We start from the raw sequence: 27577 nt of genomic DNA on the forward strand, positions 1-27577 counted from the left end.
CGGTGGGTCCCGCCCTGCAGCCGCGGCGCCTGGGAAGGGGCCGCAGTGCTGTTGTCAACGGGAAGGAAGAGGCGGCCGCCGCCATTTTATCCCGTCTGAGAACAAAGAAGGTGCTGCGTGTGTGAGGAGAAGCATAAAAAACAGCCGTCCAAATCCCGGTAAGGAGACTGCCCTTTAAAAAAAAAAAACATCACACCACGTAACAATAAGCCTCCGGTTAAATAAACCCACTTAAATAAGGGGTGTTTTGGGATGAAATATTTATTTCCTTCCTCGTGACCGACCTAGAGCACCTCCACCTCTGGGTAAAACCTCCTCCCATTCTAGGGTTAAATTTAATCGACCTGCGACAGTTTATCTTGTGTACCTTCATTATCTGGATCATTTTTCTCCCATTCCCCGCCTCGCGTCCTTTCCAAATGATAGCAGATCTCCCACCATCATTGGTGTGTTTTTCTTTCCTCGTTGTGTTTTTCTTTTAATTAAATCCCCCCCTTTTCCTGTTTCAATTCAGATAACAACGGCATGATTAACTAGATTTGGACTCTAATGAGCTTTTTAGATTTTTGAGCTGTGTTTTTATTTATTTTCTTCATTTAATTTTTAAATTTGTGTATTAATGATGGGTGATGGGAAGAACCAAGGTGCCAGAGCAGAGTTGAAGCAGGCACTACACCAGCATTTAAAAGACACTTGCACATGTACATGGATAGTAAACGTTTAGCAGTATATGGCCCAAACGTGGGCAAATGGGTTAGTTGGGCATTTTGGACAGCATGGATGAGATGGGCCGAATAGCCTGTTTCTGTGCTGTATGACTAATTGCATATTAGGAAGGCAAAACGTTTGTTAGTTGTGCGTTTCAATTGAATATCTTCTTAATTAGTGAACATCAAATCATTAATGCAAAATAAGGTTTTGCAGTTCATCCTGTGGTACAAGTGTTGGTTTAAAATTATTATTAGGCGAAAGGTTTAAAGCTGAACCTATGATTAGCTTGGGATATGATTTACTCTGTTGCGATTAGAAAGGCAAATCTCAACCAATTCAGAGTGTGTTTCTCCACTTTAGAATTCCTGTTATTGTTGCTTTGACTAATCAATAATGCAACTTTCTTACAGACCTCTTGGTTTTGGCGGAAGCGTTGTTACAGTCACTGATCCCTGTTACAAACCCAGTGCTGGAACTGCTGAGCGAGTTTGCTCATCGCCATCTGCTCTGTATGTGCCTGAGTCCTGGGTTCACGGTCAGCATCTAAATTTTAAGCTGGTCCTTTTTGAAATGTCTGTTTTTGAAATATCAGGATTAATGAAGCACTTCAATCTTGCTCCCTCTAAATTTGAAAAAATACTGATGATTTGGAAATAAATGTGCCAGTTGCAGGTGTCATTACAAATTATCAAATGAAAATCACAGTTAATTATACAAGATAGTGATGGTGACTTGTCAACATAATGCGAAATTATCAATAAGATTTCAAGATGCATCACGTCCTGGATTTGTTTCTGTAATAAGAGTTGTTGCTAGACCTGACCAGATGTATAAAGCAAAGATTGGAGGAACTCGGGGTCAGGCAGCATCTTTAGGTTTGGGTTTATTATTATCTTGTGTACTGGAATACTGTGAAAAGCTTTGTTTTGTATGTTAACCGATCAAATCAGATAATATACATACATACAATCAAGCCAAATTTAAGTACAATAAAGAGTGTGCCACAGAGTTCTCAACATTTCCGGGGTAAAGGTCCAATGCCCACAGTTAGGTAAAGGAGAATCGTGGCTTCAATCTTCTGCCTGATGGGAGCATTGAGAAGAAGGAATTGGGGAGTCTGGTCTGTGATGTACTGGGCTGCATCCACAACTGTCTGAAATTTCTTGCGGTGTTGGTCGGAGTCGTTCCCCAAACCGAGCTGTTATGCAAGCTGATAATTTGCTTTCTATGGTTATCTGTAGACGTTTGTAAGAGTCATTGGCGTCATATCGAATTTCTGCAGTTTCCTGAGGAAGTAGAGGCACTGACGTGCCTTCTTGTCGGGTAGTGTAAGAAAATAACTGCAGATGCTGGTACAAATCGAAGGTATTTATTCACAAAATGTTGGAGTAACTCAGCAGGTCAGGCAGCATCTTAGGAGAGAAGGAATGGGTGACGTTTCGGGTCGAGACCCTTCTTCAGACTGATGTCAGGGGGGCGGGACAAAGGAAGGATAGAGGTGGAGACAGGAAGATAGAGGGAGAACTGGGAGGGGAAGAGAGGGACAGAGGAACTATCTAAAGTTGGAAAAGTCAATGTTCATACCGCTGGGCTGCAAGCTGCCCAAGTGAAATATGAGGTGCTGTTCCTCCAATTTCCGGTGGGCCTCACTATGGCACTGGAGGAGGCCCATGACAGAAAGGTCAGACTGGGAGTGAGAGGGGGAGATGAAATGCTCAGCCACCGGGAGATCAGGTTGGTTAAGGCGGACTGAGCAAAGGTGTCGAGTGAAACGATCGCCGAGTCTGCGTTTGGTTTCGCCGATGTAAAGACTTCATACACTTCACTTCCAATTTCCATCCTGCCCTTAAATATAGTTGGACTATCTCCGACATCTCCCTCCCGTTTCTGGACCTCACCATCTCCATCACAGGAGACAGACTAGTGACTGACATCTATAAACCCACTGACTCGCACAGCTATCTGGACTACACTTCTTCTCACCCTGTCTCCTGCAAAATTCTCTCCCAATTCCTCTGTCTACGCCGCATCTGCGCCTGAGATGAGGTGTTTCACACTAGGGCATCAGAGATGTCCTCATTCTTCAGGAAACGGGGCTTCCCCTCTTCCATTATAGATGAGGCTCTCACTAGGGTCTCTTCTACATCCCGCAACTCCGCTCTTGCACCCCCTCCCCCCATTCGTAACAAGTACAGAATCACCCTGGTTCTCGCCTTCCACCCCACCAGCCAACGTATCCAACAAATCATCCGCCAACATTTCCGCCACCTACAATGGGACCCCATCACTGGCCACATCTTTCCATCCCCTCCCCTTTCTGCATTCCGCAGAGACCGCTCCCTCCGTAACTCCCTGGTCCACTCGTCCCTTCCTACCCAAACCACCCCATCCCCGGACAATTTCCCCTGCAACCGCAGGAGATGCAACACCTGTCCCTTTACCTCCCCCCTCAACTCCATCCAAGGACCCAAACAGTCTTTCCAGGTGAGACAGGTTCACATGCACCTCCTCCAACCTCATCTATTGCATCCGCTGCTCTAGATGTCAACCTCTTTACATCGGCGAAACCAAACGCAGGCTCGACGATCGTTTCGCTCAACACCTTCGCTCAGTCCGCCTTAACCAACCTGATCTCCCGGTGGCTGGGCACTTCAACTCCCCCTCCCACTCACAGTCTGACCTTTCTGTCATGGGCCTCCTCCAGTGCCATAGTGAGGCCCGCCGGAAATTGGAGGAACAGCACCTCATATTTCGCTTGGGCAGCTTGCAGCCCAGCAGTATGAACATTGACTTCTCCAACTTTAAATAGTTCCTCTGTCCCTCTCTTCCCCTCCCCCTTCCCAGTTCTCCCTCTATCTTCCTGTCTCCACCTGTATCCTTCCTTTGTCCCGCCCCCCTGACATCAGTCTGAAGAAGGGTCTCGACCCGAAACGTCACCCATTCCTTCTCTCCTGAGATGCTGCCTGACCTGCTGAGTTACTCCAGCATTTTGTGAATAAATGTTTTCTTGTCGGGTGTCGTTTTGGGTTGGGGTTTTCTTCAGACTAATGGAGTCATTATTTCTCTGTTGTTCCTTTTATAATTTTTACTTTTATTACTGAAGACAGGTTTGCTTATCATATCATATATATACAGCCGGAAACAGGCCTTTTCGGCCCACCAAGTCCGTGCCGCCCAGTGATCCCCGTACATTAACACTATCCTACACCCACTAGGGACAATTTTTACATTTACCCAGCCAATTAACCTACATACCTGTACGTCTTTGGAGTGTGGGAGGAAACCGAAGATCTCGGAGAAAACCCACGCAGGTCACGGGGAGAACGTACAAACTCCTTACAGTGCAGTACACGTAGTCAGGATCGAACCTGAGTCTCCGGCGCTGCATTCGCTGTAAAGCAGCAACTCTACCGCTGCGCTACCTTGCCGCCCTTATGTTAAACTACAGAGTGATTATGATTTGATTCTTAGTCCGGAAGTTGTGTGTTTATTGCCATTCTTTAACATGAGACTGATGCTTCATGTCAACACGTTATACTGAAACACTGCTTAAGGTCCCATTTCATATTTGATGACAAGCACCATTCCTGACCTTTCTAAACTATTTATAGACCTTTTCATGTACTAACTCACTTCCACATTTGCCAAGCCACTGCTATTGACATTCACGGTGTTTTGTGTTCTATCAGTGTTTTTTAAGTGAATTTCAAAACTAACATAATCTGAGCCAAGTCTAGTTAATGTGATGGGGGGAGGAGGAAGGCAAGTCTAGTTAATTGGTGGGGAAGGGAAAGGAGGAAGGAAAATGTGAACAGAGAGGTCCCAGGTGACACTATGAAAGGAGCGGTGGGGGGGGAATCTGTCACTGAAATTGGCAAAATCAATGTTCGTACCATTGAGCTGTACAATACCAAAGGGGAATATGAGGTGGTATTTAATCAAGCATTTGGCCTCACTGTGGCAGTGGAGAAGGCCGAGGAACTTTTCACGCGGGCCTCCCCCAGCGATCGTGTGGACCCGCACCGCTCCACTGCCCAGCAGCAGGTCGCAGCCGTCGCTGTACCCGGTTCCCAGGACCAGCAACAGGTCGCAGCTCCACCCGGCCCACAGGCACCTTGCTGGGCCCACAGCCCCCACCAGGCAGAGTCCCACAGCACTGCTGGGTCCTACTGCCCACGCCCTACTACAGGTAACCACAGCAAGTTTTCCACTGGATGTCCCCCTTCCCCCTCTAGCCAGGCGACCCTAACTACTCCCCCCTCTGCTCTGTTAACCCACCACCCCCTCACCATACATCACCTCCGCCTACCCCCTTGCCTTCATCCGACCCCAACCCCCACAATTGCCGGGTGTTCACCATCCCCCCTGACCTCCCCCTTTCAGACTGTCTGTCCTCAGTAGAGGCCTCACCTTTGTTCCCCTCCGCCCCCACATCAACGAGTTCCGGGTCCGCCATGACGTGGAGCTCTTCTTCCGCTGCCTCCGCCTCCGAGCCTTTTTCCATGGAAAGGAGTCCTCGCCCCCCACTGATGACCCCTTCTCCCATCTCCAACGGACCCCCTCCTCTTGGACCCCCCCGGTTGGCCAACTACCCTCACTAGACATTTTCATCTCCAACTGCCGGCGTGACATTAACCGCCTCAAATTCTCCACTCCCCTGACTAACTAACCTCTCCCCTCCTGAACATGCAGCCCTCCACTCACTCTGCAACAACCCGGACTTAGTCATCAAACCCGCTGACAAGGGAGGTGCTGTGGTAGTCTGGCGTGCTGACCTCTACCAGACCGAGGCCAGACGACAACTCTCAGACACCTCTTCCTACTTATCCCCGGACCATGACCCCACCGACAAACACCAGACCTTTATCATCAGCATCATCACGGACCTCACCATTTCCGGCGATCTACCCTCCAATGCCTCCAAACTTATAGTTCCCCAGCCCCGCACGGCCCGATTCTACCTCCTACCTAAAATCCATAAACAGAACTGTCCCGGCAGACCCATTGTCTCTGCCTGCTCATGTCCCACCAAACATATTTCCACCTACCTCGACTCCATCCTATCCCCCCCTGGTTAAATCCCTTCCCACCTACGTCCAAGACACCTCACACGCTCTCCATCTCTTCGATAACTTCCGGTTCCCAGGCTCCCACTCCCTCATCTTTACCATGGATGTCCATCTACACTTCCATCCCCCACAAGGATGGTCTCGAAGCCCTCCGTTTCTTCCTCGACCGTAGAACCAGCCAATCCCCATCTACTAACACTCTCCTCCGCCTAGCAGAGCTGGTTCTTACCCTTAACAACTTCTCCTTTGCCTCCTCCCACTTCCTCCAAACCAAAAGCGTAGCTATGGGCACTCGCATGGGCCCTAGCTATGCCTGCCTCTTTGTCGGGTACGTCGAACAATCCCTGTTCCGGGCGTAAACCGGCCCCATCCCCGAACTCTACCTCCGCTACATCGACGACTGCATTGGTGCTCCTCTTGTACCCATGCAGAACTCACTGACTTCATACACTTCACTTCCAATTTCCATCCTGCCCTTAAATATACCTGGACTATCTCTGACATTTTGTGAATAAATACCTTCGATTTGTACCAGCATCTGCAGTTATTTTCTTATATAACCCTGAGGGCTGAATATCCTCCTATTGTGTCCAGTTCATATGCTGATTTTTTTTTTTTAACTTTGGTTTGTTTTCCATGACTTTGCACCCGTGGGATATTGGTAAGAGTTTCTGATGATTGATAGCTTTTCCTCAAGGCGATGCTGAAATCTTACGCTAATCATAACCTATTGGATTCAGAGATTAACTTGCTGCCATTATAAGTTTCATTAAATTTGCAAATAGCATCTTGCATCATATAAATTTATTGTACTTTTTTGCCTTCAAGCTAATTGCTGTTTTGTAACTTGGTTTGCAATGACAATATGGTGTTGCAATATTTGCCTGACATAAATGTTTATAAAAATATTTTCTCAACATTTTTTTGAGAAAAGGAAATTGGAATCGTTATCCTTTATTGTACCTGAAAAATAAGGCAATTGTGGATGCAATTTAACGCGTGGATTGTAGGTTGTAATTGTGCACTGTGTATTGCCTAATCTTTTCACTGTAAAGATGGTTTAGAAAATTACCTGATATTTGTCGGTTACCACTTTTCAAACTTGTACGGATGTCACACCACCATGTGATACAGTGATACAAACCATAAGCTAACTACAATCTTTAATGTAGTTGGTCATAACTGATAGAATCAAGTGCACCATTAATTGTTAAAGCCTTGCCTCAGTTGTCCTACTTACTGTGATTATTATTGCTTTATTTTATCACTATGACAATGCATCTCCAACACTGGTTGGTTACAGGTTGTAATCTTCAGGCCTGTTGTTTCGCTCTTTGCAATGATTAGAACTTGGTTTCAGTTCTGGTAAAACGAGATTTGAGTGTATGTACTGATTTCTGTTGGTAACTTAAGTGGTTCATAACAAAATCCATAGCTTGATGGGCTGGTTCATACTTCAACTATTTCATGAACTATGTGAAATGTGGAACCAGATTTTCAATCCAAACTGGATTAATATGTTAGCCAATAATAACAAACTTTAGACTAGTAATACTGTGTGGAAACAGGCCTTTCGGCCCATCGAGTCGGTGCCAACCAGCGATAACCCTGTACACTCGTACTATCCTACACACATTTTACATTTACAATTGACCTACAATTGCAATAGATGGTGCAAAGAGAAAAAATATCAGCATGCAGAATATAGTTTTACAGCATTGTGTTACAATTAAAGGAAAAGTCCATCATCCGCAATGAAGTAGATTGGAAGATCGGGGCTAGCTTGTGGGAGGACCATTGTCTAGTCTGATAACAGCTAGGAGGAAACTGTTCCTGAATCTGGTGGTACATGCTTTCAAGTTTTGTCTTCTGCCTGATGGGAGAGGGGAGAAGAGGGAATAACTGGGGTGAAAAGGGTCCTTGATCAAATGGTAGATGATATTTACACCTAAGGACTTGAATCTCTCGACTATCTTCAGCACCATTGATGCAGACTGGAGTTTGTACTCCGTGCCACTTCTTGAAGGTGATGACCAACTCCTTCATTTTGCATGACGGAGAGGTTGTCACCATGTTCGCATTCCCCTTTCTGAACTTTGTCTCGCCATTGTTTTAGATCTGGCCAACTATAGTGGTGGTACCTGCAAACTTGTAGATGGAGTTAGAAGCAGAACTTGGTTACACGGTTGTTTAAAAAGGCAGTATAGTTAGGGGCTGAGGACACCACCTTGCAGGGCACTGGTTTTGAGAATTATGGAAGAGTTGCCTATCCATACTGATTGTGGTATCTGACAATAGTATATGTGGAATTCAAGGATCAAGTTGCAGAGGGGGGTCCTAGGTCCAAGAGTTTAGAGTTCAGTTTGGTACGTGCCTTTAATGTGCGGCCAGGAGAGGTTGTGGTAGCAGGTAGGATGGTGGCATTTAAGAGGTTTTTAGATGGACACATGAATATGGGGGGATGTGGGTCTTGTGCGTGCAAAAAAAATCTGTTTAATTTGGCATCATATTTGGTCCTGGCATTGTGGTCAAAGGACCTGTTCCTATGTAAATTCCACTGTTGCAAAATATATTTACCAGGAAGAAGTGGCTCCACATTTCCGGTGGGAAAAAGGAAACTGAAACTTTAATAATGATTCAAATTTGTATTTAGTACTAGATGTTTTCTGCTGAACTACTTGTGGTGTACTTGTTTGTGCTCCCACAGTTCATTTGATCAAGTAAAACATTTTAAATGTATTTTTTGAATATGGGTAGAATTAAACATTTTTGCATAGTCAGAGAGTGATACAGTGTGGCAACAGGCCCTTCGGCCCAACTTGCCCATACCAGGGAACATGTCCCAGCTACACTAGTCCCACCTGCCTGCGCTTGGTCCGTATCCCTCCAAACCTGTCCTATCCATGTACCTGTCTAACTATTTCTTAAATGATGGGATATTCCCAGCCTCAACTCCTCTGGCACCTTGTTCCATACACCCACCACCCTTTGTGTGAAAAAGTTACCCCTCGGATTCCTATTAAATCTTTTCCCCTTCACCCTGAACCTATGTCCTCTGATCCTCGATTCCCCAACTCTGGGCAAGAGACTCTGTGCATCTACCCGATCTATTCCTCTCATGATTTTATAAACCTCTATAACATCACCCCTCATCCTCCTGCACTCCAAGGAATAGAGACTCAGCCTATTCAACCTCTCCCTATAGAAACATAGAAAATAGATGCAGGAGGAGGCCGTTTGGCCCTTCGAGCCATTCATTGTGATCATGGCTGATCATCCACATATCCCTTGATTCCGCTAGCCCCTAGAGCTTTATCTAACTCTCTTAAATTCATCCAGTGAATTGGCCTCTGTAGCAGAGAATTCCATAAATTCTCACACCCTCTGCGTGCACCTTGGGTAGCTCTAAAAGATTTATAGTATTGACGTTGCTAGGTTTGGTGCTCTGTATCAGTGTAAATTATGGGTAAATTATTTTAGAACTATTGCCATTTGTAGAATAATGAATGTGTGAAATAGGTTTTGTATATTTTAATAAACCAATGAAACCTCCAAAAAAGGATTGCTGATTAGACACTTTCCTTTGATTTTTCTTCCGAAAAGAATTTTCAGGTAACTTCTCGCGTGAGTCACCACAAAAGCAATGTGAAAATACCCATCTAAAACATCAAAAATTAGTAATTGAGAAGTGTCTATCTTCAGTTTAAACCAGCATCTGCAGTTCCTTCTTCCACTTTGAGAACTGTGTTGAATTGCAACTTGCTGTACATCTTTGAATAGAATGTTGCATTATTAATATTGTAAACATAACATTTATTGCATGATGTGACAAGTTTAGCTTGTGCATTCACTTATAAATATAACTTTAGATATCTAAATGTTGTGTTTCCTGCAGGAGTGATTTTGTAAAAGTAGAGCACTGAAAAAACTTTAGAATTGCACAACTAGTGATAACTGTTTGATCTTATGATTATACACTTATCAAAGCTTAATGTTTGATTAAAGTATTAGGTAGATACTGAATTGTATCTATTCTATTGCTACCTTAATGATGTCAGGAAATATGTACATATTCATCTGATCGTCAAAAGAGTTGCATAATCATTTTGTAGTCAAACTATTTGAAACGATTGTTCACAACTATTATTGCAGGTCCTATTTTAAAAGCACTTGAGTTCTAACACCAAGCTTTGTTTTAATTGTGGTTAGAAAGTAAAATGATCTGAATGATTTCATCAAACTAAATCCATGCAACTTTACAGGGATAGAAAAAATGTTCAAGCATTGTTTCTTAAAATACATTTTCTATTTGCGAATTGGTTTTAAATTGTAAGACAGGGAAATAATGCTTTTATGAGCCTTTTTGAATTGAAGAGATCATTGGCGATGTAAATGGCATTGAGCATTTAACTGTGAAGTGGGTATTTAAATACTCATCTTGGATCCTGTGGGTAGATACTTCTACAATTTAAACACAGCATTGGAATTAAGATCGAACAGTAAAGCACATGAACAGGTCTGATCCATGATGACTGATGCTAAATTAAACTAATCTTATCTGCCTGCATCCCTTCATTCCTTACATCTTCATGTGACTGTCCAAATGCTTCTTAACATCACCATCTTATCCATTTACACCATCACCCTGATTACAGTGCGTGCTTGGCAACTACCATTCTCTGCTTCAAAAAACCTGCCTCTCGCATCTTAAAACTTACCTTTCCCACCGTAAAGCTATGCCTTCTAGTATTTGGCACTTCCTCCCTCTGAAAAAGACTACCCTATCTTGAAGGGTCTCTACCCGAAACGTCGCCCATTCCTTCTCTCCTGAGATGCTGCCTGACCTGCTGAGTTACTCCAGCATTTTGTGAATAAATACCCTATCTTGTCTTGTAATCTTATAAACTTCTATCGGGTCTCTCCTCCATCTCTGCTCCAGTGAAAACAATCCCAGGTTTATCCAATCTCTTTTTATACCTAATACTCTAATCCAGGCAACTTCCTGGATTATGCACCCTCTCCATAGCCTCCACGTTCTTATAATATGGCAGCCGGAACGGCACACAGTACCTCAAAAGCAACCGAACCAAAGTTTTATATGCTGCAACATGACGTGGTAACTTGTATAGTAGTCATTGGATGCTTTTCTTGAAGCTTTCCATGATAAAATCCAGATTCACATAGATACATCAAAAATGCAATCTGTTTTAGCGATTTTCATTTCGGGTCGAGACCCATCTTCAATTTTCCAATTCCTTTTTGAAATAGTTACCTAATTCCAGTTTTTATTGCATTTAGTTTAGAGCACTGAAATTTGATGTTTTGATTGAGCTTACTTTTAATTAGTTAAGCGTTTAAGGAATAGAAATTTGTTCATCTATTTAAATCAGAAGTGTGTGTGTGTGGATCAACCATGCATTGGTGAATTTGGTACATGAATCTGTCCTACATTTTTATATTTAAAAAAAAAGTGTGGTAAGGCATGGCATTTTTCATTTTGTAAATGAAGGAACCTTTGACCAGATCTGATCATTTGAGTTATTTAAATTATTTTTTTAAAAAGCAATTCTGTTGGAATCTTTTGATAACTTGGACCCATCCCATGTTCCTTAGCAGTATACAAGTTCAGAATCTTGATTATCTAAATGGGGGTCTAGATCCTTTGTACCTAAAAGGCTGCTTTGGCCTCTTCACTAATGGGTCTCTATAGCTGAAGAAAATCTGGATTTTTTTCTCTGTTTATAAAGTAAACTTCCATTTTATATTTGAGTAAATCTTCGTTCTGGATTTGGAGCCAAAGTAGATATTGAGTAGGGGTTGGGTGTTTGGTGTTGGAACTTACACAAATATGACTGTTTTTCTACTAAACACTTGTCAATATGATATAAATGGAATGAATTTGAGTGAAATTGCACTGTATTGTGTCCTGCATTTAAAAAGGACTGTATTGGTGCAAACGCCATTTAAGGCCTTTGCCAATTTATCTTTGAAATTTGTACTTAAATGTCAAGTATATAATCACAGGGGGCTTTGTTAATATATTATGAATTCACAATTCTTTGTAGGTCCATTTATGTCACGAGATCATGTATTGTTTCTGCGCCCGGGATGAGGTGTTTCACACTAGGGCGTCAGAGATGTCCTCATTCTTCAGGAAACGGGGCTTCCCCTCTTCCATTATAGATGAGGCTCTCACTAGGGTCTCTTCTACATCCCGCAGCTCCGCTCTTGCTCCCCCTCCCCCCACTCGTAACAAGGACAGAATCCCCCTCGTTCTCACCTTCCACCCCACCAGCCAGCGGATCCAACAAATCATCCGCCAACATTTCCGGCACCTACAACGGGATCCCACCACTGGCCATATCTTCCCATCCCCTCCCCTTTCTGCGTTCCGCAGAGACCGTTCCCTCCGTAACTCCCTGGTCCACTCGTCCCTTCCTACCCAAACCACCCCATCCCCGGGCACTTTCCCCTGCAACCGCAGGAGATGCAACATCTGTCCCTTTACCTCCCCCCTCAACTCCATCCAAGGACCCAAACAGTCTTTCCAGGTGAGACAGAGGTTCACCTGCACCTCCTCCAACCTCATCTATTGCATCTGCTGCTCCAGATGTCAACTTATTTACATCGGCGATCGCTTCGCTTAACACCTGCGTTCGGTCCGCATTGGCCAAACTGATCTCCCGGTGGCCGAGCATTTCAACTCCCCCTCCCATTCCCAGTCTGACCTTTCTGTCATGGGCCTCCTCCAGTGCCATAGTGAGGCCCACCGGAAATTGGAGGAACAGCACCTTGTAGTGAGTCCAAACGAGCGATATTATCCAAATACTTTATTGTCGATAAAACCCGTGACAAACGCAACGTACTTACTCTTGGACTAACACTAACTTCGCTCGCTAATCTAATCTCTAACCTGAGTTTGGAGCCCGACACTTAAATACCTCGCGCTCCCGCACCACGTGACCCGTAAACCAATCCGAGTGTTCTAGACTACCTGGTCAATCCGTATGCCCCTACATGACCCCCCCCCCCCCCAGAACCCTCGAAACCATACCTCACGGGGGCCCGAACCTCCCGCCCGGAACGTGTACGGAGGGGGGAAACCGATACCGCCAGCGTGACAGGAGGCGGAGAGGACGCCGCCGCTGGAGGCAATGAGGGGTCACCTGGCGCGGAGGGTGCAGGTGACAGCGGGCACTTGATCGGCAAAGGCGGCCCGGGCCCAACTATAGGCGGCGGGGGCCCGAGAGGTGGCAAACAGGGCGCCGCTGGTTGGACCAGTGGAGCGGCCACCGGCCGGCCCCGGCGCGGAGGCTGAGCCACCGACACGGGGAGGTCCCGGTCCAAATGGGCAGGCTTGAGCCGGGACACCGAAACGAGCTCCTGGCGATTTCCCACCTGCAAGGTGAAGGTGACAGTCCCTCTTTTCAGCACCTGGAACGGGCCCTGGTAAACCGGCCGAAGAGGGGGGCGGTGGGAATCCTTCCGAATAAACACGAAATCACAGCCCCGCAAGTCAGACGGAACGTGAACTGCTGTGCTTCCGTGACTGGAGGTCGGGACTGGAGCCAGAGAACCCACCCGTGCCCGGAGGGAGCCCAAAACTGACGTGACGGACCGTGGCAAGGCGGGAGTGGAAGGGAGAATGTCACCCGGTACCCGCAGGGGCGAACCGTAGACGAGCTCGGCCGATGATGTGCCCAGCTCAGCCTTCGGGGCCGTACGAATGCCGAGGAGGACCCAAGGCAGCTGGTCAGCCCAATCGTGGCCGGTCAGGCGAGCACAGAGGGATGCCTTCAGCTGCCGATGGAAGCGCTCAACCATCCCGTTGGCTTGGGGATGATAGGCGGTGGTCTGCTGTATGCGAGCACCATACAGCTGTGCCAGGGCGGCCCAGAGGGACGAGGTGAACTGGGCCCCCCGATCCGTGGTGATGATAGCCGGGACACCGAAACGGGCCACCCAATGCAACGCCAGGGCCCGTGCACAGGAGGCCACCGAGGTGTCCGACAACGGGAGCGCCTCCGGCCAACGCGTGAAACGATCAACCACCGTCAGCAGATGCGTATAACCCCCAGAATAGGGCAATGGACCCACCAAATCCACATGGATGTGGAAAAAACGGTCGGGGGGGACCTCGAATCTCTGATATGGGGGCTGGACATGGCGAGGAACTTTGGAGGTCTGGCATGGAATGCAGGCGCGTGCCCAGGCTGCCACCTGCTTCCGCAGGCCGTGCCAGACAAACCGGGCAGCCACCATGGCTGAAGTCGCCCTGATGGACGGGTGTGCCAAGCCATGAATGGCCTCAAAAACCTTACACCACCGGGCGAGGGCGTGTAAGGGAAACATCACACCACAACTTGGTACCTGTAGGGCCACACGCCACCTGCTCCAAACGCAGTCCCGAGGCCGTGGAGGCGTACACCGCGGCAGTCCCTTCCTGGCGCTGAGCCTCCGCTAGCTCCTGGAAATCCACCTGTTTACCCACCACGGCTACGGAGGGAATGGCCGGCCGGGACAGTGCATCAGCAACGGCATTAAGCCTACCCGCAATATGACGGCCATCGGTGGTAAACTCCGAAATCAGGGTGGGGTGCCGCTGCTGGCGAGCCGACCACGGATCAGAAACCTTAGCAAAAGCGAATGTTAGAGGTTTGTGATCCGTGTAGGCCACAAAAGAACGGCCTTCCAAAAAATAATGGAAGTGGCGGACTCCCTATCAAACGCACTGTACTTGAGCTCCGCTCGAGAGAGCTGCCTGCTGAAAAACGCCAGGGGCTGCCAGTAACCGTCGACCTGCTGCTCCAAAACCCCACCCACCGCCACGTCTGAGGCGTCCACCGTCAGAGCCGTGGGGGCGGAGGAGCGCGGGTGTACGAGCATGGTGGCATTGGCGAGGGCCTGTTTCACAGGTAAGTTTTGCAATAATATTTGAGCTGCATAGATATTGCACCATGGAAATATTTATACATTTGTGCTCCATAGAGATTCTAGTCCCATATGATCAGCCTGTTCCTTACCTGTCTCTTTGTTCAACTACCTAATGTTTTTCTGTATGTTAATATATAAATTGCTGTTTTTATTACATAAAATCCTTCTCCAATCAATGACTGTGTCGCTGAGTCTGGAATGATCATAATTTCTTAAGTATCACAAAATGCTGGAGTAACTGAACGGGTCAGGCAGCATCTCTGGAGAGAAGGAATGGGTGACGTTTCGGGTCGAGACCCTTCAGACTGATGGGGGGGGGGACAAAGAAAGGATATAGGCAGAGACAGGAAGACAGTGGGAGAACTGGAAAGGGGAGGGGAAAGGAGGGACAGAGGAGCTATCTAAAGTTAGTGGTCAATGTTCATACCGCTGGGCCCAGCAGTATGATGATTGACTTCTCTAACTTTAGATAGCTCCTCTGTCCCTCCCTCCCCCTTCCCAGTTCTCCCACTGTCTTCCTGTCTCCACCTATATCCTTTCTTTGTCCCACCCCCCCTGGCATCAGTCTGAAGAAGGGTCTCGACCCAAAATGTCATCCATTCCTTCTCTCCAGAGATGCTGACCCGCTGAGTTACTCCAGCATTTTGTGATACCTTCGACTTGTACCAGCATCTGCAGTTATTTTCCTACATAATTTCTTAAGTGCTCACTATCCTTAATTTTATATTTAATAAATATCCTCATGTAGACCAATATGTGACTTGTTTGGTTGCTTAAAAAATGAGAAATAGTTAACACTTTACATTGAAATATATTTAAAAAATAAGAAAGTGAGATCAAAATTATACTTCACTAAAAATTTCACCTGGTTATATAATCTACCAGGTCTGTAAATAAATTCAGACTTGCTGATGTACTAACTTTGCTCCAGTTTGCAGGGTAAATACCTGCAGCTTGCTGTGGAAATATTGACATTTACCACAAGATTGGCCAATTCAATGTTTATTCTAAATGTGTTTATAACACTTTCTGTTCACAATTGCTTTTCCTGATCTGCCCTTCATTATTAAACTATTCTTTCTATGGTAAATATTTTTGATGCCAGTTGCCAAATTAGCTGATGAAGAAAAGTAATTTTGTATAAATGACGTTCAGCACTTTAGCCTATAATATACCTTAAATTAAGCCTTGTGCTGATCACCTGTTCTAAGAAAGTGGTGTGTGCATTTCTCTGGATTATATTTTTCCATTACAACAAGCAATTTGAGGCTTGTTTTTCCACTATGCCTTTCTATTTTAATTATCATATGCAAGAAGTTGGTTTAGCATGTTCCAAATTGGATTATTGAAATCCAGTATTGCTTTCTCACTTCTGCACAGAGTAAGTTGGGTGCACTCTTAATTCGCTGTGCTGACTAACGTTGAAGTTTGGCTGTTAGTTGGGAACAGCACCCAACATGGTGTAGATTAGTGTAATGGTGTCACTCGTGTTATGCGTCATGCTTTTGTAGTTACGCCAGATTAGCTTTTGAGTAGCTTTTGGCTAATATAAAAATAAAAAAGTTTGGTGCATGTGAAAATAATGTCCTGTAATGTTGACGGGTGGGAAGTAGATGATGAACGTAGGTTCCCAAAAGTTTGCAGTAATGCATTATATTTTCTCTCGGTACCTGATATTTTAAATTCAATTTTTGCTAATCTCCTTTTCTGCCAGCATATTGAATAGATGTAGTTTTCTTCCTCAGAGGTCAATACTCTGATTCTTTATGGTGTAGGAAGCGATGGCTAAATTATAAATTATAAATTCAAAATTGAGAAATAAACAGTAACCTTCGTTTTAACAGGCATTTTTATAATGGATTTTGGTTATAGCGGACGGACTATTGATGACTGCTCGTGCCACCTCTCCTGCTGCTTACATCGCTAGCTCCCCGGACTGACTCCCCCGCTGTCCAGAGTGCCGGCTGCCTATGCCACCCCTGGTTCGCTCCTGATGAAGGGTCCCGACCTGAAATGTCACCCATTCCTTTTCTCCAGAGATGCTGCCTGACCAGCTGAGTTACTCCAGCATTTTATGTCCAGCTTCGGTGTAAACCAGCATCCTACAGTTCCCTCTAACACATAATATGCAACCTTTATTTTTTGACTGTATGTCTGCAAAGCACTGGTTCAGATTGGATAGATAATCCTAGTAGATGTTATACTCTTGAAATGATTGGAATTACATTGGTTATTAAATGGATCTTGCGTATAAGATTTCTGAAGGGTCGTCAATGTGGCAGTGATACATATTTTGCAAATAGGAATCACATTTGAAGGTTAAACATTTTTTTTAATAGTATAATCCAGTCGGTTGAGTTAAGGGTATAATGAAAGGGTCTAGTTGTAAATTTGGTGACCATATGGCAGCAGCAAATTGGCTGTATTGATTTTCACTACAAAGTTGCTTCAAGTTTATTTCAACAACATTGTAACAAATTTTACATTTTAGGAATGTTATGTTTCATCCTAAAACCATAAATTATACCACATTTGACAATCATTGAAAGCTGCCTCAGTGTTTTGTTTGATTTTCTGGAAATCATAGTTCCATGCACACTTGAATTTTCAGGTTATTGATAGTAACACATTTTTAACCCCTTCAACCAAGTGGTTTAGTTTGGAGGCACACAGTGGAAACAGGCCTTTCGGCCCAACAAGTCCATAAGATCCACAAGCACCTATGTTCAACATGTTGAGGACAATTTACTGATGCCAATTAACCTACAAACGTGGGAGGAAATCAGAGTACCTGAAGGAAACCCACACAGTGTGCAGTATGTTCGTAGTCTTTTAATTTGTGATGCATAACCATAATCCCTGAATTTCAGTGAAAGCTTATTTGCGCAAAAAAAATTACTTTGAGAATGCTAATTCTTCAATTTGCTCAGTATTAATCGATATAAAAGAGAAAACTGCCAAGTTGGTTTGCAGTTGGTGTTTTCACTTAAGCAAAGAGGCAGGAAGTGATCACCGTCCTCAAGGTGTATGTATGTTTTCAGAAACAAGGAAGTGTTGGTATACTGATCTGAATCCTGGCTTTGTGTTTAAACAGTGGAAAATTTGGTTTATTGCATTTTTCTGCACAACAAATCATTGCAGAAAGTTGAGATTTTTATCAATCGATGCAAGTTTGGGAGATGTACTGAATGAAGAATTATAGTGGTCATTAATGTTTTGAATGCAGATCAAAACTTACAATTATAAGACAACCTGAAAAAAGCATTCAGCTGATTAACTGATGAAGTGTGCAGTGGGGAAGAAGTCAAATTTACATAACTTGTATTGATTGGGGTAAGATTTGCTAATGTCCAAATATGCTGTACCATTGAGAAGTCTAAAAGATTGTGGACCTGGTTGGAATGAATTGACTTCAGTTCACTGATTTTTGGTGCAATTGGTTTCAACCCTCAGTATTTTCAGTTACATAGCTCACATTCGGGCAAAATCTTCCCGATCTGCAGCACTTGTATTTTTTAATCTCTGTAACTATAATACTATATTCTGCAGAATGCTTATTTTCTGTTTTGCACTTTTACATGTTGCACTTCTGTATGGAATTGGATGCCTCGATATTTATTCACTATACTCCCGTACATGTGACAAAAATAAACACATAGAATAATATGCAGCAGGATATTTACCTAATATCACTTAATTCGTCATTAATATATCTATTTATCAAATGGATAGAATAGGACATAAATAGGATAGATAGTTCATCAGGCAGGGGTGTCTAGAACTGAAAGGTGTAGATTTAAGGTGAGGGGATAAATTTCAAGGAAAACTGAGGGATAGTTTTGTCACACAGGGATGTGATTATTATGGAACACGCAGTTGGAACTTGTGGTGAAGGCCTGATAAAATCACATCTTAAAAGGCATTTGAACAGGAGTTGGATAGGAACAACTTGGAGGAATATGAGCATAAAGGATTATAGGATTAGTATAGATGGGGAGTGTTGGCATTGATGAGGTGGGGACGATATGCCCCATTTCTGTGCTCTGTTTCAATGAAATTGCGACTGAGTGTGTACAGTCGTGTACAGGTCATCGTTAAGGAATGCACGTGATGTGCCCTTTTATTTTCTGCTGTTAGAATGATATGCTTTTGGCACAAAGAACTTACTTTTTTGGTGAAATTACCACTCACTGACCTTGGTTAGTAGTGACTCAGCAGATGGCACCATTTATGCTTGGAATGTTGGTTCTGAAACCCTTTGTCTTGGACTTTGGTTAGATCTGAATTCTAAAAGTTTATTGTACTTTGTCCTTCCAAAGTGGAGTGTTGACATTTTGTTCTTTGTACTCAACCCTTCATTAAAAAAGTACAGCTGGAAATCGTTTAGGACAGTACTTAAGCAGGTCTGTAACTGAACAACAATGAATATTTTGATTGTTGTACATTTGCTTGAACGTGCTATTAGTATTTTTCTCATTTTCTTCCAGAATCGCAAGTTTCTCTTTACTTGGCCGATTAAGTGCCTGTAAACCTTTGGGGGACTATACCGCTTATTTTTGTTGTATGTCTAATCTTCACTATACTAAATTTACTTCTAATAAAACTAAAGCTACCAAGTTTTGTTACAGTATCTGCTCTGCAAAGGCAGCACTGCCAAAGCTGTATTCCAAAGTGACTAAATAATTCTCAAAGTACATTTTAAAAAATGACTCCGTTTTATTTTCCGTTGACAAATTCTGTTTTTAACGTATAAAACATTTAGGGTTCATGAAATTCTCAACTTACAGAGAGAAGTCTTCAGTTCAGAATATTGTAGGAGCAGATTCTGTTTGGAGCAAACAGGGTTCAATTCCGTCTCAGCTCACCTTTGCAATCCCTTTAGGATCATGTTTACCGTTCTCATTTAGGAGCGTCTGAAGCACACATAAAATTGTTTTTTACAGAAGTGGTCTTTTTACTCCTGAAATGTTAAATACCTGGTACTACTTTTAAATCTGTCTTTGTAACTTTGCAGCCCTTTTTAAAAGTTTTATTAATCTTGACTATAAAGGCAAGATGCTATTGCATTTGACCAGGATAGTTCAGATCTGTGTACATTGACGTTGCACCTTGATCTTGCCACAACAAGGAAATGTTGTGAAGTCGATGCAAACCAGCTGAGAGCAGCAGTGTTCCATTTTCTCCACCCCTTATTCCCTGCCTGGCTCACTGCCATGGCCTTCCCACTGAAAGTAAGTGGCAGTCAATTGGTCACACTTTGTGACGTAGGAGGAGTATAATTGGATCAGTGTTTTATCTGTGTGTGACCTCACAGTTCAGTATTTCATTGCCCTTCCCAGTGGTTCAGCTCAGTTGTGCTTCAGATTACTAAGAGATCGTTTACTGGAATGCTTGCGTGGTTTGCTTCAAGGAGAAATTATTTTGTCGTGCAATTGAAGGAACCTAAACGTTGGGAATTCTATTGTTATTGCAGGATCCTGGCGCTATAATCGGCCACCCTTTGGATTAAGAAACGTCAGCTTGGTGTAGCCACAGACTTCATACAGCCTGCTGTACTTGTTTTGTCTAATGTGCTTTAAGGATGAGCCCAGCACTAGAAGCAATGGAAGTGGAGAACTATGCAAAGGGAGTCCTCCTAGAGCCGTTTGTTCACCAGGTTGGAGGGCATTCTTGTGTCCTCCGCTTCAATGACAAGACCATTTGCAAACCCCTTATTCAGCGAGAGCATCAGTTTTATGAGACACTGCCTCCAGAGATGCGCCGGTTTACACCACAATATAAAGGTATGTGCAAACACATCTTCTATGAAAATTGTATATTTGTTTTTATTTTGGCCTTTTCTCCTTTATTGTTGTACAAATCTGTTATGGTGTTTGGGTACCTTGGGAGGGTGGGACAAAGAAAATTTGTCTTGTTTTTCTTTCAAATTTATCAGATGAAAGCCGTGATCTGACAGGTGGGGTCCAGTTGCCAGCTAGATCGCAGTGTAGTTGCGTGACGATTGAATAGCCTGTATTCTTCTATACTTTAGTGGGTCTGCTGATGGAGGTAAGTTCATCAAAGGTGAAGAAAATGTTAAAATATTTAAAGTGTTATAGGTTTTGATCTTGATTATGAAATAGATTTTGAATGTAAAGACTTGGCAGTTTTGCAAAATTGTTATGGATATTTTTGATTAAATTGAATTGTAAATGAAACCGCTGGAGCTTTTCTCTCTCTAACGATTTCAGTAGGCTTTAGCAGGCTTTTAAAAGTTGAGGTAAAAGCTGGAAAAGCAGCAGTCTGCCGCCTTTCATCTAGAACAGGACCGACTGGAACAACTAGCTCCACCAGGGTGTGTGAGTCGGCCAGTTCCATTGTAGGCTGTAGTTGGGGAAGTTCCTAGTACAGTAAGTGACAACATCTCGATGTTGCAATCTCATGCAGTTTTAATATAAGAGGAAAGAAAGTATTGTTCACAGATTAGTTTCTGTTCATATTTGGCACAGTAAAGTAATATAATTAGGTTAAGTTCAGTTCTGGAACATGGATAATAGTATTTTACCTTAACAGTAAATATGTTAATCATAACATTCATTGGAATGCTTTGATGTGAAAGATGAAGATATATATTTTTTAGATGGACTTAAGGCTTTAATGTTGTAGTGAATAATGTTTTAAAAGATAAGCAGTTGCTAACAAAATGTTAAGTTTGCAATAATCAATTTATTGTGTAAAATGTGAATTAAGGGATGTTTTGTGTTGTGCTTTGGAAGAAGGTGGGGCTGACAGCTCCCCTTCGTTCCATCATGTTTGTTTTCCAGGATAAAACCCTAGTTCTTGTCCATGCTTCCCTTAGTTAACCCTGCCTGTCTGAAGGACAACCTGGGTTCGGCCACCCCCTGGTTAGGTCCATTCTTGATGTTTACACACCATGGCCAGCTACTAAAGGCTCTGAACTACGGGTTCCTTCATCCAGAATGCTCTGTCTGGCAGTCGTGCAGGATGACAAAGACCCATTCAGTCTGCTGTTGGAATGCTCAAAAAAAGACAATATTAGGATTGAAGCAGCAGTCAACCAACAACAGCTGAACCAAATTCTTTAACTCATTGAGCCAAATCAAAGACTGGCCTCAGATTTACTTGCAGACCTCTTCAATGAACTTGCAAAGAAGCAAGCACAGGTCATTGACTGTGGGGTTTGGTGGTGGGATTACACTACATCTACAATGAATTGCAGAACAATACATGGAAAAAATCTAATTGGTATCCTTTTTCATAATTGCAATGTAATACATTTTCTTGACTCTATTTTTGTAATTGTATGTTGAGTAATAGGGTTTGTTTAGGGATTATGTGCTGTTTGTCTGTCTCGTAATTGCAGTTTACCCAAGTTTGACAAAGCTTTCAAAGATTCTGTAGTTCACTGTGTCATAAAGTTGCAGCAGCTTTGTATTCACTATTCTGCATCAGCCTCTTTACTATTTGGCTTTATAATGTGCATTGCTATGCTCTGTTTCATAATTGGAAAACTGTAGTTTATTGACCTCCAAGATTTGGATGAAGTATTTTCCATGTTGCTCTATTGCATACATTTACTCAATAAACTGCACAAAAAGTAACCGATTCCAATAAACAACTTCCTCAAGTCTATTTGTCTCTCTCGTTTTATTGACTCCTACTTTATTATATGCTGATATATGTGCAGTGTTTGGGGTGGGTGTCTATAAATTGGAAGTTTATATTTTTCCAGGTTACGAAGATGTCTGTCTAGTTTTTTTTGATATTTGTTAGGTTCAGAGGCGGCGCAACTGCATTAAAAACTGAAGGCTTGGGTAAGCAAACAGGCTGTTTTGTTGTTGCTGTTACTCTGAACAATCAAATGACTAATTTAGTTGCTAAGGTTTTTAATGGCTGTTTTCTGCCCACCTGACAATTGTTGGCTTTTCTGTTCTTCTTGTAGGCGTTGTTTCTGTAAGTTTTGAAGAAGATGAAGAAGGAAATCTGTGTTTAATCGCCTACCCACTAACAGGGGACCAAGCCGATTTGGAAAATGTAGATAACTCCGAATGTGAACCCAAAAATAAGCTAATAAAATGGAGTCATAAAAAACCTGTGTTATTAGAAAATGACAATTACAGCAAAGAACGGGTCAGGCAACACAGGAAAGAAGAAAAAATGAAAAGGTTTGTTTGAGCAGCATTTCATTGCCTTTCATCTTTTATGGGGATTTTAAACAGATCATTTTAACCTTATTTGGGCTTCATCTCTCTGGACCATTAGTTAAAGAGTCATACAGCAGGGAAAACAGGCCCTAGAGCCCAACTCGTCTATGCTGATCAAGATGCCCCACATAAGATAATCCTATTTTCCCACATTTGGCCATCCTATCAATGTACCCGTCCAAATTTTTTAAATGCTGTTATAATATCAGCCTCAACTACCTGCTGTGACTAATCTCTCATTTTACTGAGAGAGTAACCTGTAGAAAGCTGATTTATAATTTTTATTTCTTGCTATTTTAAACTAGTGCAGCCTGTCTGCCTTGTTAGTAGTTATCCCATGCAATGTTTTGGTAGAAACTACTTTCAGATGAAGCCCTGTCTTAGTTCTTCTCCAAAGGTTTTCCCTTCAGCTAATTTCTGAGCAGAAGATGGTCACTTTATTTTCATCGACTCATTTGGAATTTTTTTGCTTCTCCAGCCCAATTGTAATTTGTTGCTTGTTTTCATATAATTTTTTACCCGTAATTAAATGAGTAATGTTTTTTGAAGAAGTAAAGAGATAGAGCTTCAAGTTTCCTGTTTGATATATTTAATTTTGTTAATTAACTAACTTCTCTGTAGAATTGACAATGAATCTAACGGATAATTTCTTGTTCTATTGTAGCCATAAACTAGACGAGGAATTTGAATCAAAGAAGTCGGAGGTGTTGTTTTATAGTGTAGAGAAGAAGTCTGGGAAGGTAAAGCATAACCCTTGGAGCATGAAGTGTCACCAGCAACAGTTGAAACGTATGAAGGATAATGCCAAACATAGAAACCAATACAGTATCCTTTAAAATCATTGTGCCATGAGAGTGAAGTGCCCCCCCTGCATCCTTCCCATGTGGTGTGTGTGTGAGTGGGTTCTTCTGGCTCTTTCTTTCCCTTTTACTCACTTTTCCCTGACCACGTTTTAGGGATTCAACTTGGAAATTCAGTATGACCTCTTACAAAAAGTGTATATCGTACATGTTGTTTTTTCATTTGCGAGGCTGATAATTAATTTAATTTCCCTGTCATACGCACAAATGTCAGGCTCTCTTTCCTGAAAAACATTTTATGAATTGGATGGGATTTTTGCAACAATCTGGAGGTTCATGCATAATCTATCAAACCGTATACTTCATCTGGGCTTCAATTTTCTTGAATATAAGTTCTTGGCTGCTATTAGATCTGTATTTGGGGTGCTATTAGATCTGTGTTTGAGCCCAATGGCTGCTCTTGAGGCACTAAACTACTTTGCTGTGATATTCCATTGTAGTCACCCAGCCTTCAATTAATGGAAATCTTATAAATTGTGGATTAAATTTTTTTTATAAATTCAGCATTGAAAGGAAAACGCTTTCTTGCATGAAATGTTTGAAGCGATTTTTCACATTTCAGGACTTTCAGCAAAGCAAATTAATTATTACAATTTGTTGTACAGTACAGTACAGAAAGGGGCTGCTCAACCCACCACGTCTACACTGATTTGATCATCCACACTAATCCCATTTGCCCAGATTAAGATAGTATTTTTCTATATGCCTTGCTGATACAAGTTTTGTCTAAATGCCCTTGAAATAGAGAATTGTATTTGATTTCACCAAAACCTCTGGATATGGGTTCTATCAGCCAGTCTAAAAATTAAAAAAAGCTTGCCCTCAGATTCTTTTAAAACTCCTCGCATTAACATTCTTTAAAGTACTCATCGTTCATTGTATGTTTTGTATGTAACTTATTGTGTTTCTGTATGTTTATTATATGTAATGTCTTGGCTTTTTTCTGGACCTTGAGTCTGTAATAAAGTATTGATTGATTGATTGTATCTGTCCTGCCCCTATTTGACTTCCCAGAATATATCAACACGCTCTTGTTGGGATTAAATTTAATCTGCCAGTGCTCTGCCCAACTTTCTATTAATCTATATCCTGTAGCAGCATTTGGCAACCTTCCTTGCTATCCACAACATCACTGATTTTCTTTTTGTGCAGTCCGCAAATTTAAAAATCACACCACCTTGGACAATGCCACAGCTTCCAATCAATAACTTGAAAGTTGAACATTGTGTTTTTTCCATAAGATTTAAATGATTTTAATTGCCCAGTGAATTGTAAAATACAGAACATTTTTACCTATTTGGATTGAAACATTTAGTGAAAATGCAGATTTTTTTTAACTTAGCCCTTAATTTGTATATACATTTAAAGTAAATATTAATTTTTAGTTATGCTTAAACATAACTTTTTTACTGCGTTGTATTTTGAAATTAGCACACTGGCCTAATTCAGCTTTAGGATTCCTGAAAATCTGTATTATACCTTAACGCCGTTGTCAGAATTTATTTTATTGGAAAATTTAACCTGTCGGTATGAAGTTCCATGTGTTCTGGACTTAAAAATGGGAACTCGCCAGCATGGAGATGATGCTTCTGAGGAAAAGAAAGCAAATCAAATCCGTAAATGTCAGCAAAGCACTTCAGCTGTTATTGGTGTCAGAGTCTGTGGAATGCAGGTATGTATAGTCAATGTCATACCCAAGGGAAGCAGGTGGAAGAGTAAAGAGGCCTTGTCTATTAGGAATAGTTGCTTTGATGAAAGCAGGAGATGATGTGGACGAAGGAATTAACATTTGTTATCAATCATTTCTGATTACATAAGATTCCCCAGTAAATATTGATAGCTACTGTGAGAAACTAGTTCTTGACACATTGTCAACTACATATTAAGTGCTATGAACGCAGAAGGTTTTTAATTGAATTTTGCAACTCAATTATGGCACTCAGTTTATCAACCAGGATCCTCTCGTGAACTTTGATTCCATTGAAACCCGATCCAGTGAAACAACTGTTGCTAGCCAATTATTTTTTTTAATGTTGCATCAGAGAAAAGTATATTTGAATAGTTTGTACGTTTTAAGAGCAGAATCAGGCCATTTGGTGCGCCAAGTCAACATGGCTGGTCTATCTTTCCCTCTCAACCCCATTCTCTTGCCTTCGCCAATTAATTTTGCAGATTCACCACCCTCCTCAAATTCCTCCTCATCTCCTTTCTATAGGTATGTCCCTTTTATTCTGAGGCTATGTGCTCTGGTCCTAGACTCTCGCACTAGTGGAAGCATCCAATGAAATAAAATGTTTTAAAAGTTTATTCAGTTGCGTAATATTGCTAAGTTCCTCAAACATCCTCAGCAGCTAAACAAGAACAGCAAATTTAAAAACTGCTAGCATATGATTTTAATTCTGGCACTTCAATTCAACCAAAAATCTTGTTCAGCTAAGTCAAGATTAAAGGAGGAAAAATCTCACATGCTGCCATGAGGAAATAGATTGTGCATTCTTTTCGAGAGGCATTTGGTTTTAATTACTTAGATACCCAAAGAAAGAATGTTAATAACCTGCTGTGAAAATTGTTCATAAACAGCTTTGTGGTCTGTCATGTAACATGGCTTATTGCTGCCAAGTCTTTATATTCTATTTGCTAATGTAGCTGAAATGTATTGTTTAATTTTAGATCAAGTAACCATCCCCCACATTTGCCACCGGGACTTCCATCCTATCAATTGTGGTTGGTTTAGTTGGCCATTATATTGTAGCCTAATTGATAATTTAGCTAAAGACATTTTGTGACCAAAATTAACAGACCCTGGTGTATTTGGTTGAGTTCGCTATGCACCCTGTTCAAAAGGATGAAATAGTTGTGTTCAACTATTTGTGCATTTTTAAAACTGACATTGATCCCAGACTTTGACTTTTCCTTGGGAGTTGATAATGCTGCTGAAAGCTTTTTTCTCAAATGTAAATCAGTCTTTTTAAAAGTTGATAACTGGAGAGCAATTGTAAAACGTATTATCCTTTTTCTCTCTAGGTATATCAACTGGACTCCGGCCAACTTATGTTTATGAACAAATATCACGGAAGGAAACTTTCTGTGCAAGGGTTCAAAGATGCACTTTACCAATTTTTTAATAATGGAAAGTATTTGCGCAGGGACCTTTTTGAACCTGTTCTGAAAAAACTCTCTGAACTCAAATCTGTATTAGAGAAGCGGGAGTCCTATCGCTTCTATTCTAGTTCCCTGCTTATCATTTATGATGGCAAGGAGTCGACAATGGATTCTGATTCTGAATACTCGGAAGACCTTTCTGAAGAGTCAGCTGATGAGTCTGCGGGAGCTTATGCTTACTCGAACTCTGCCAGCACCATGGTTGATGTCCGCATGATTGACTTTGCTCACATGACTTGCAAGTATTTTGGTGAAGACAGTGTAGTTCATGAAGGGCAGGACACTGGCTATATCTTTGGACTACAAAATTTAATAACTATTATTAAAGAAATAAGAGATGACAACAACGAATAAAGTAGAAAAGGGTAATGCTGCTGTTGTGAATGGGTTTTATTTGTAGTCAGAATGTCAACTGATCAGCCTGTTGGTCTTGGCACTCGTGGACCTGCCATGGTGGACACTCGTCGGCAGAAGACAAAAGACTGGGCATTTCCTACAGTTGGTGCCCGAGGAAGGCACTTACAGATACTATTTATTTTAAATATTTCATGAACATTCCATATTATTTGAGATATCAAATACCTCTGTTTCTGTGCGTAACTTCATAAATAAAATAAAATCGTTTTGTGGTACTTAA

The 27577-nt window shown here is 42.3% G+C and overlaps 1 protein-coding gene across 2 annotated transcripts; it reads left to right on the plus strand.

Annotated features, from left to right (window-relative positions):
* ip6k2b (inositol hexakisphosphate kinase 2b) lies at positions 1-27577 on the plus strand. Of its 2 annotated transcripts, XM_078414228.1 has the most exons (7): positions 5-158; positions 1122-1246; positions 20188-20497; positions 22657-22879; positions 23583-23743; positions 25275-25450; positions 26803-27577. In XM_078414228.1, the coding sequence occupies exons 3-7, from the start codon at positions 20296-20298 to the stop codon at positions 27292-27294; spliced, it is 1254 nt and encodes a 417-aa protein (XP_078270354.1). In that variant the 5' UTR covers positions 5-158; positions 1122-1246; positions 20188-20295; the 3' UTR covers positions 27295-27577. The 2 variants fall into 2 exon arrangements, with proteins under 2 accessions (XP_078270353.1, XP_078270354.1); XM_078414227.1 differs by lacking the exon at positions 1122-1246 and having other exon boundaries at positions 1-158.

The sequence above is a fragment of the Rhinoraja longicauda genome, chromosome 17 (genome assembly GCF_053455715.1).
Source record: "Rhinoraja longicauda isolate Sanriku21f chromosome 17, sRhiLon1.1, whole genome shotgun sequence".
Lineage (NCBI taxonomy): Eukaryota > Metazoa > Chordata > Chondrichthyes > Rajiformes > Arhynchobatidae > Rhinoraja > Rhinoraja longicauda.

What these genes read in the sequence shown, in the direction of transcription:
- ip6k2b (XM_078414227.1), top strand. Translation starts at nt 20,296, where the DNA reads ATGAGCCCAGCACTAGAAGCAATGGAAGTGGAGAACTATGCAAAGGGA. An exon ending in GTTTACACCACAATATAAAG is followed by an intron (nt 20,498 to 22,656) that starts GTATGTGCAAAC and finishes TTCTTCTTGTAG; the next exon opens with GCGTTGTTTCTGTAAGTTTT. An exon ending in TCAGAGTCTGTGGAATGCAG is followed by an intron (nt 25,451 to 26,802) that starts GTATGTATAGTC and finishes TTTTCTCTCTAG; the next exon opens with GTATATCAACTGGACTCCGG.